Genomic DNA, 10,167 nt, shown 5'->3' on the forward strand with positions numbered 1-10,167 from the left:
TTTTTTTTTTTTAATCCTGACTCTTCCCTTTGGTGGAAACCGGCAAATACTTTACATAATTTAGGATGCTTGATACTAGTATAGTTAAGAAATAATGATTACAAAGCAGATACTGTTTGAAATTCTGTAAATATCTGTTTTTAATCTCCTTCACTGGCTGGTTTCTTCTGACTAGAAATACATTTTGTGCATCTGAAAGCACCAGTAACTCATAGCCAAATAATTTTTTTTGGTAATATGTTCATAGGCAAATGGCAAGAGTTAGTAGAAAGTTAAACAGTTACTGAAAGTGGAGAACCTTGCCATTTTTCTGACTGCCTTTTGGGTCTTTGGTGTTGTGGTTGGGTTAGCTAATTCCATTATCCAGTCAGTTTTACTCACTTGGAAATATGTTTTTCTAGATGATGATGCCTGTGCTTAGGTTTGAGAGGATATTTAAACTACGACTCTGTGTGCCATTGTTTGACAATGGAATTAAGGGTAAAAATATTGAGATACTGAAGTGTGAAAATATAGTTACATTGTTTTCATTCCATTCTATTCCATATCATTCTATTTTAAGAATAGCCTCAATTTATTTTTAGATTATTACGTAAGAAGTACAAAATCTATTTGCTTTAGTGGGAGTTTTATTTTTATTTTAAAATGATACCCAATTAAAGGAGTTTATTATGAAATTCCAAGTTGCATTGTTTAAAATGTAAAATTACAGAAACATTTGGAAAGGGGAGAATAAAAGAAAACAAAACACAAATGTTCCCAGTGCTGTATGTGCCATTATTAGCGCTTTGGTGTAACTCATGGTCATTTTTCTAGTGTTTTTATTATACAGTCGTCTCTTGGTATCTGTGGAAAAGTGGTTCCACGAACTCTCTCAGATACCAAAATCCTCCTATGTTCAAGTCCCTGATACGAAATAGTGTAGTACTTGCAATAGAACCTTTGCACATCTTTTTATATACTTTAAAATCATCTCTAGATTACTTATAATACCTAACACAATGTAAATGCTGAATAAGTAGTAGTTAACGTATTGTTTAGGGAATAATGGCAAGAAAAGTCTGCATGTTCGATACAGATGCAACTTGTTTTTCCACTGAATATTTTTATTCCGAGGTTGGTTGAATCCATGGATGCAGAACCCATGGATATAGAGGGCCTACTGTACTTGTACTATCTAGAGATAAAATTTGTGTCTTGCATTTGTTTTAACATACCTGTTCTAAGGAATATCTCAGTCACCAGGCAAGTGCTGCAGTATTACTAGGTACTATCAGGTGCTAAGGTTAAGAGAGTATTTTCCTTCACTGACTCCTCACTCTGAGAATCCGTTTTCTGTGTGCGTGTGTGTGTATGTATGTCTCACTTTGTCCCCTAGGCTGGAGTGCAGTGACATGATCTCTGCTCACTGCCACCTCCACCTCCCAGGTTCAAGTGATTCTTCTGCCTCAGCCTCCCGAGTAGCTGGGATTACAGGCGCATGCCACCATGCCCGGCTATTTTTTGTATTTTTAATAGAGACGGAATTTCTCCATGTTGGCCAGGCTGGTGTCAAACTCCTGACCTCAGATGGTCCACCTGCCTCGGCCTCCCAAAGTGCTAGGATTACAGGTGTGAGCCACCGCGCCTGGCCACTACCAATTATTTGTTCTCATAATGGATTTTCACTGACCCTAACCCTGTAAATTCCATCACTTCCATCAATAACTATTAATGTGTATATTATAATAGGTCTATAATAAGCATGTAGTTGTATGATTATTTTATTTTTTTGAGACGGAGTCTCACTCTGTTGCCCAGGCTGGAATCCAGTGGCACTGTCTCAGCTCACTGCAAGCTCCACCTCCCGGGTTCACTCCATTCTCCTGCCTCAGCCTCCCAAAGTAGCTGGGATTACAGGCGCCCGCCACCTTACCCGGCTACTTTTTGGATTTTTAGTAGAGATGGGGTTTCACCATGTTAGCTAAGATGGTCTCGATCTCATGATCCACCCACCTTGGCCTCCCAAAGTGCTGGGATTACAGGTGTGAGCCTCTGCACCCAGCTATTTTTTTAACCGATGTATGAGCTAGCTTTTTCCCCCATAATGGTTTTCCAAAAATACATTTAACGGAGAATAAAAGTTAAAAGAACTTTCAGTGGTTTAATGTTGTTACTTTTAATATTTCAAAGATCTGACTGCAGCCATGAGCAGCAATGAGTGCTTCAAGTGTGGACGATCTGGCCACTGGGCCCGGGAATGTCCTACTGGTGGAGGCCGTGGTCGTGGAATGAGAAGCCGTGGCAGAGGTGGTTTTACCTCGGATAGAGGTATTTTGTCGACTAGAAAAATTTGAAGTACTTCAGTATTTGTTAGTATCAAGACTGGTCTGACCAGCCGAATTCTCTTTGTTTTTGCTCAAAACAGGTTTCCAGTTTGTTTCCTCATCTCTTCCAGACATCTGTTATCGCTGTGGTGAGTCTGGTCATCTTGCCAAGGATTGTGATCTTCAGGAGGATGGTAAGTATTTAACACTTCCTTTTCATACCCCTCTAGAGTTTGGAAAAGTGAGCATACGCAACTGCATATAGCATTTCCACCTTTGAGGTTTTGTATTGTATAATTTAAAACATAACACTTTGTAAAGGTTTTATAGTCTTGGTCTGTTTCTTTTCCTTATTGTTGAAGCCTGCTATAACTGCGGTAGAGGTGGCCACATTGCCAAGGACTGCAAGGAGCCGAAGAGAGAGCGAGAGCAATGCTGCTACAACTGTGGCAAACCAGGCCATCTGGCTCGTGACTGCGACCATGCAGATGAGCAGAAGTGCTATTCTTGTGGAGAATTCGGACACATTCAAAAAGACTGCACCAAAGTGAAGTGCTATAGGTAAGGTGTCAGAATGTTGTTAGAAGAAAACTCATTGCAGAGATTCTTCAGAGATGAATTAGCTATAAATAGAAGGGCTTTAATAAATTCAGTGAAAGTTAGCTGTGACCAGATAAGACCAATTTTCACCATACATAACTGGCAGTCTGTCTGTATATAATTTTGTATTCTACCCTGATATCCTGTGGCTTATGGTACAAGGACAGTTTTCACAACTGGATTTTTTTAATACATAAAAATAAGAGTGTTACAGTTTGAAACTTCCAGAGACTTCATAGAAAGCTCTATAATTAATACACATAAATCTTTTATCATGTAACCAGAAATCTTTGCCTGTTTGTGACATGTAAAGTGTATAATTTGATAAATATTGTGTACATGTCTGTGAAACCTTAGGGGTTAATTGCATGAAGACAAGGATCAGGCGTTTTGTTTGGCATCGTGACTGTTGCTTTGGTAGACAGTTTTGTTCTGAGGCCCATTGTGAAAAGTATTTTAATTTCTTTTTTAGGTGTGGTGAAACTGGTCATGTAGCCATCAACTGCAGCAAGACAAGTGAAGTCAACTGTTACCGCTGTGGCGAGTCAGGGCACCTTGCACGGGAATGCACAATTGAGGCTACAGCCTAATTATTTTCCTTTGTCGCCCCTCCTTTTTCTGATTGATGGTTGTATTATTTTCTCTGAATCCTCTTCACTGGCCAAAGGTTGGCAGATAGAGGCAACTCCCAGGCCAGTGAGCTTTACTTGCCGTGTAAAAGGAGGAAAGGGGTGGAAAAAACCGACTTTCTGCATTTAACTACAAAAAAAAGTTTATGTTTAGTTTGGTAGAGGTGTTATGTATAATGCTTTGTTAAAGAACCCCCTTTCCGTGCCACTGGTGAATAGGGATTGATGAATGGGGAGAGTTGAGTCAGACCAGTAAGCCCGTCCTGGGTTTGTTGAACATGTTCCCATGTAGGAGGTAAAACCAATTCTGGAAGTGTCTATGAACTTCCATAAATAACTTTAATTTTAGTATAATGATGGCCTTGGATTGTCTGACCTCAGTAGCTGTTAAATAACATCAAGTAACATCTGTATCAGGCCCTACATAGAACATACAGTTGAGTGGGAGTAAACAAAAAGATAAACGTGCGTGTTAATGGCTGTTCGAGAGAAATCGGAATAAAAGCCTAAACAGGAACAACTTCATCACAGTGTTGATGTTGGACACATAGATGGTGATGGCAAAGGTTTAGAACACATTTTTTTCAAAGACTAAATCTAAAACCCAGAGTAAACATCAATGCTCAGAGTTAGCATAATTTGGAGCTATTCAGGAATTGCAGAGAAATGCATTTTCACAGAAATCAAGATGTTATTTTTGTATACTATATCACTTAGACAACTGTGTTTCATTTGCTGTAATCAGTTTTTAAAAGTCAGATGGAAAGAGCAACTGAAGTCCTAGAAAATAGAAATGTAATTTTAAACTATTCAATAAAGCTGGAGGAGGAAGGGGAGTTTGACTAAAGTTCTTTTTTGTTTCAAATTTTCATTAATGTATATAGTGCAAAATACCATATTAAAGAGGGGAATGTGGAGGACTGAAAGCTGACAGTTTGGACTTTTCTTTTTGTACTTATGTCTTCAATAATGAAAATTGCTGTTAAAAGGATGTATAGGATTTAGATACTTTTGCAAAGCTATAGAAAATTCTCTTTGTAATGCATTACAATAATGCCCTTGAGTTCTGTGTTCAGTCTGAACAAGTTTTTTGGTGGTGGTGGTTTTGTTTTATTTTGGAGATGGAGTCTTGCTCTGTTGCCCAGGCGGGAGTGCAGTGATGGGATCTCGGCTCACTGCAACCTCCACCTCCCGGGTTCAAGCAATTCTCTTGCCTCAGCCTCCTGAGTAGCTGGGATTACAGGCACCTGCCACCACGTTCTGCTAATTTTGTGTATTTTTAGTTTAGACGGGGTTTCACCATGTTGGGCTGGTCTCAAACTCCTGACCTCAGGTGATCCACCTGCCTCTCCCTCCCAAAGTGCTAGTATTACAGGCGTGAGCCACCGTGTCTGTCCCATTCTGAACAGTTTTAATACCATTGCTGTTTTAGTGTTTTGTGTTTTTTGAGACACAGTCTCGCTCTGTTGCCAAGGCTAGAGTGCAATGGTGCGATCTCAGTTCACTGCAGCCGCCACCCCCGCCCCTGCCCCCCACTTCAAGTAGTTCTCCTGCCTCAGCCTCCCGAGTAGCTGGAACTACAGTCATCCGCCACCACACCCAGCTAATTTTTGTATTTTTAGTAGAGACGGGGTTTCATGTTGTTGGTCAGGCTGGTCTCCAGCTGTTGACCTCAGGTGAGCCAATGTGCCCCACCTTTTCCTGGGTTTCATAAGGATCTGAAGTGGTGGATTCCTTGTTTTTGCTAGTATGTTATTTAGAGTTGAGATGGACCTTAAAACTCACCTGTTTTAACTCACTTTGTAGATGAGTTTAATTTAATTTACTTAAGGATATACAGTTACAGCCTGGAACCTCAACCATTCTTCACTCCCCATGCCCTCTGTTTCCCCCTCCTTTGACATTAAATGCAGTAGGCGTCATATACTTTTTCCATTTAGTTCATTTTCCCCTTCCATGCTTTGTGATTCTTCACTTGGCGTATGAGTTTTTCATCCTTCATGCAGGGTTCTGTCAGTTCATAGTATAGCGATTCAGTGTTAAAATGGTGGTGTCTCAGCTGTGCTGTGCACATTCCAACCATGTCAAATTATCTAATAGTCCAGAGCAAGCAAGAAAAAGGTAATAACATACTCATTTCTTTATGAATATAAGCTTATAATATTTTTTCATGTGCTATTTTTACTGAGCAAATTGTATGTCTCACATGTTAATAAATATCTTGACAATTTTATTTTCTACCACATGTATGAAACAGCATAAGGAAAAACTTGTTTTCGAAGGCATCACTGTTAAATGAGGTTTGGGGGCTGGTGTGCACATGGAGTTATTTCCCCCCAAATTCTGGGCCTTATGTAGGAAAACCTAAAACATAGTAAATGGGATATGTTGTTATGGCTCTTCAGGTCAACTTAGTGTTAATAATAATTTCTCGTGTTAATCACAGCTTTGTGTGTTGGGAAGCGAAAAAGTGAAGTGGGTTGGTTAAAATTTAGAATTCCCTTTGCTTAATGCACTCATTCCTTGTGCTGAATTTGTTGCCTTTTGAGACCTTTTGAAACACATAATTAAGGACCTATTCACAGGAGACCACAAAGTGTTCCTTTATAAGGTGAAAATTTATTTGCATTGACCTTGATGACTAGAAAGCAAATGCAACGCATGAAATTGTGTATTTTACAGAGAAACCCAGCTAATTAAAAGGAGTCATGCTGGGCATGGTGGCTTACACCTGTTATTCCAGCACTTTGGGAAGCCAAGACAGGTGGATCATGAGGTCAGGAGTTCGAGACCAGCCTGGCTAACGTGGGGAAACCGTGTCTCTTCTGAAAATACAAAAATTAGCCGGGTGTGGTGTCATGTGCCTTGATTCTCAGCTACTCAGGTGGCTGAGGCAGGAGAATACCTTGAACAGGGAGGCAGAGGTTGCAGTGAGCCAAGATTGGCACCATTGCACTCCATTCTGGGGAACAGACAGACTCCATTTCAAAAAAAAAAAAAATCAGTGCAATGAACACCTATGTGTTTTCTCCCTCTGGATTTAACAATAGTCTGAAAGTAAGTTATAGACGTGACACTTCACTTTATCATGCATAAGATGTTCTTGTTACCACAATACTGTTATCATACTTAATGTATCTAAACATATATTCAAATAGCATAATAGTGTCTAAAAAGTGTTATGTAGCTACTCTTTCCAAACCAGGATCCAGTCAGTGTTTATGAGTTGCATTAGGTTAATGTGTTTCTTTTTCTTATTTTAAGAAGGAGTCTTGCCCTGTTGGCCAGGCTGGAGCTCAGTGGCATGATCTCTGCCCACTGCAACCTCTACCTCCCTGGTTCAAGCAATTTTTGTGCCTCAGCCTCCTGAGAAGCTGAGATTACAGGTGCCCGCCACCAAGCCCAGCTAATTTTTTAGTAGAGACAGGTTTTACCCTGTTGGCCAGGCTGGTCTCTTAACTCCTGACTCAAGTGGTCTGTCCACTTCAGACCCCAAAGTGCTGGGATTACAGGTGTGAGCCCCTGTGCCCGGCCAGGTTAATTGGTTTCTTTAGTTTGTCTTATTCTCCTAATTTAACTGTTAGGAGGCTACAACAGTTTTTTTGAATGTCCTCTGTTTACAGGTTTCCTTACAGTATCATTTAACTTGTTTCTCTTTATCTCTGTTTCCTGGTCTAGAGGCTAAATTATTAGGTTCAGCTTAAAGTTTTTGCCTTTTTTTTTTTTTTTGGACAGTCTTGCTATGAGCATCCAGGCTGGAGTGCAGTGACTGAACCACAGCTCCCTGTAACCTTCAACTCCTGGACTCAAGGGATCCTCCCACTTCAGCCGCCTAGCTGGGACTACAGGCGTGTGCCACCAAGCCCAGCTAATTTTTTAATTTTTTGTAGAGATGAGGTCTTGCAGCCTGGCACCATGGCTCACGCTTGTAATCCCAGCACTTTGGAGGCAGAGGCGGATAGATCCCCTGAGGTCAGGAGTTCAACACCAGTCTGGCCAACAGGGCGAAACCTCATCTCGACTGAAAATACAAAAATTAGCGGGGCGTGGTGGCAGCCACCTGTAATCCCAGCTACTCAGGAGGCTGAGGCAGAAGAATCACTTGAACCCAGGAGGTGGAGGTTGCAGTGAGCCGAGATTGTGCCACTGCACTCTAGCCTGGGGGATAGCGAGAGACTCTGCCTCCAAAAAAAGAGATGAGGTCTTGCTATGTTGCCTGGGTTGCTCTCAAACTACTGGCCTAAAGTGATCCTGCTGCCTTGACCTCCGAAAGTGCTGGAATTATACTCAAGAGCCACTGTGTCCAGCCTAATGTAATTCTTTAGTAGCATGCATAACTTAGTCTGTGTCTAATTTTCTTCACTTGATGAAAATAATTTTTCTAATTTGTTTCTTCGAATCTGGATCCAAATGCTCTCTGTACACGTGTTTCGTAATGTCTCTTAAGTGTCTAAGTCTCTAGCAGTTTTCCTGTCTTTACTGAAGAAAACTTGAGGTTGATCCTATGACCTGTATTTGGCTGATTATATCGTGACATTGTTTCACATGATTTTAACCCCCGTGGTTTTTGTAAAGTGGTAGATTCAGAAGGTTGATTTTACATATATACAAACATATATATATATATATATATATATATAGGTTTTTGTTTTTTTGGGTTTTTTTTGAGACAGTCTTGCCCTGTTGCCCAGGTTGGAGTGCAGTGGCGCTATTTCAGCTCATTACAACCTCTGATTCCCAAGTGATTCTTCCGCCTCAGCCTCCCAAGTGGCTGGGGTTACAGGTGCCTTGCCACCACGGCAGGCTATTTTTTTATTTTTTTGCATAGGAATCTCGTTCTGTTGCCAAGGCTAGAGTGCTGTGGGAGCACGATCTTGGCTCACTGCAACCTCCACCTCCCGGGTTCAAGCAATATATGTGGCTAACTTTTGTATTTTTAGTAGAGTTGGGGGTTTCCCTATGTTGGCCAGACTGGTCTCGAATCCCGGACTAAAAGTGATCCGCCTGCTTTGGCCTCCCAGAGTGCTAGGATTACAGGTGTGAGCCACTGCACCCGACCTCTTTTTCTTTCTTTTAGACAAGAATATATCATAGGAGATGCAGTGTGCTTCCTGTTGCATCATATCAAGAGGTGCAAAATGTCAGGTTTTAGTTTCGGTGATCATAAGCATGATCAGTGCGTTCAGTGATTTTAGTTTTGTCCGTTCATCATGAACTTCCTCATTAATCTTGTACTAAGTGGTTTTTATGGTTTGAGAGCCGTGGATGATAGATATCCTGGATAACTTCAGTTATGAGGAACTATTAATGGAAGAATTCTAAATCCTTTAAAATGCAAGCCCAGGGGAGAAGACTCCCGGGAATTAATGTGTGCTCTTCCTTTTCTTTTTTCCTTACTGTCTTCCTGTCCGTCTGTTCGTCCATCTTTCCCTCCCTCCCTTTTTTTTTAGAGTCTCACCCGTTTCCCAGGTTGGCATGTAGTGGCACAATCTCTGCCCACGGCAACCTCCGCCTCCCAGGTTCACGCAATCCTCCTGCCTCAGCCCGCCAGTAGCTGGGATTACAGGCCGAGGCAGGTGGATACCCTGAGATCAGGAGTTCGAGACCAGCCTGGCCAACAACGTGAAACCCTGTCTCTACTAAAGATCCAAAAATTAGCCAGGTATGGTGGTGCATACCTGTAGTCCCAGCTGCTCAGGAGGCTGAGGCAGGAGAATTGCTTGAACCTGGGAGGCAGCGGTTGCAGTGAGCTGAGATTGTGCCATTGACTCCAGCGTGGGTGACAGTGAGATTCCTGTCAAGAAAAAGCTGGGCACTTGGCCAGGCACGGTGGCTCATGCCTGTAATCCCAGCACTTTGGGAAGCCGAAGCGGGCGGATCACAAGGTCAGGAAATCAAGACCATCCTGGCTAACACGGTGAAACCCCGTCTCTACTAAAAATACAAAAAATTAGCTGAGCATGGTGGCAGGTGCCTGTAGTCCCAGTTACTTGGGAGGCTGAGGCAAGAGAACTGCGTGAACCTGGGAGGTGGAGCTTGCTGTGATCGTGTCACTGCACTCCAGCCTGGGTGACAGAGCAAGACTCAGTCTCAAAAAAAGGAGAAAAGCTGGGCATGGTGGCTCACGCCTATAATCCCAACACTTTGGGAGGCCAAGGCGGGCGGATCATCTGAGGTCAAGCGTTTGAGACTGGCCTGACCAACACACAGAAACCCCGCCTCTACTAAAAATACAAAAATTAGCCGGGCATGGTGGCATGCGCCTATAATCCCAGCTACCTAAGAGGCTGAGGCAGGAGAATCACTTGAACCTGGGAGGCAGAGGTTGCAGTGCACGCACTCCAGCCTGAACGACAGAGTGAGACTCTGTCTCAAAAAAAAAAACAAAAAAAGAAAACTTGTCTCCTTTAGGTAGTTTCTAATGTATGGTAGATAATTGTAATCTAACACTGTGTTTTAGTCTATCAAACTACATTTGTGCCCATTTATCAGTTTCTCTTCATCTTCCTTTCCTACCTTTCCTAGCCTCAGTCTACTGTATCTTTATGAGATCCTCTTTTTAGTTCCATGAGTGACTTGTGATATTTGTGTTTCTCTGCTTGGCTTATTTCACTTAATGGCCTCTAGTTCCA

At 42.0% G+C, this 10,167-nt stretch overlaps 1 protein-coding gene across 7 annotated transcripts in view; it reads left to right on the forward strand.

Annotated features, from left to right (window-relative positions):
* Positions 1-4,461, forward strand: part of CNBP (CCHC-type zinc finger, nucleic acid binding protein) — a 15,123-nt gene extending 10,662 nt beyond the window's left edge. For 3 of the 7 annotated variants that reach the window (XM_011950699.1, XM_011950701.1, XM_011950700.1), the window contains 4 exons: positions 2,173-2,310; positions 2,408-2,500; positions 2,669-2,867; positions 3,379-4,459. In XM_011950699.1, the coding sequence (XP_011806089.1) occupies positions 2,187-2,310; positions 2,408-2,500; positions 2,669-2,867; positions 3,379-3,496 (534 nt within the window). In that variant the 5' untranslated portion in view covers positions 2,173-2,186 and the 3' untranslated portion in view covers positions 3,497-4,459. Of the gene's footprint in view, positions 1-2,172; positions 2,311-2,407; positions 2,501-2,668; positions 2,868-3,378 lie in introns of all 7 variants that reach the window. The other 4 variants (XM_011950704.1, XM_011950703.1, XM_011950702.1 and 1 more) reach the window with 4 other exon arrangements.
* The last annotated feature ends 5,706 nt before the right edge of the window (positions 4,462-10,167 follow it).

Source organism: Colobus angolensis, unplaced genomic scaffold, assembly GCF_000951035.1.
Source record: "Colobus angolensis palliatus isolate OR3802 unplaced genomic scaffold, Cang.pa_1.0 Scaffold31, whole genome shotgun sequence".
NCBI lineage: Eukaryota > Metazoa > Chordata > Mammalia > Primates > Cercopithecidae > Colobus > Colobus angolensis.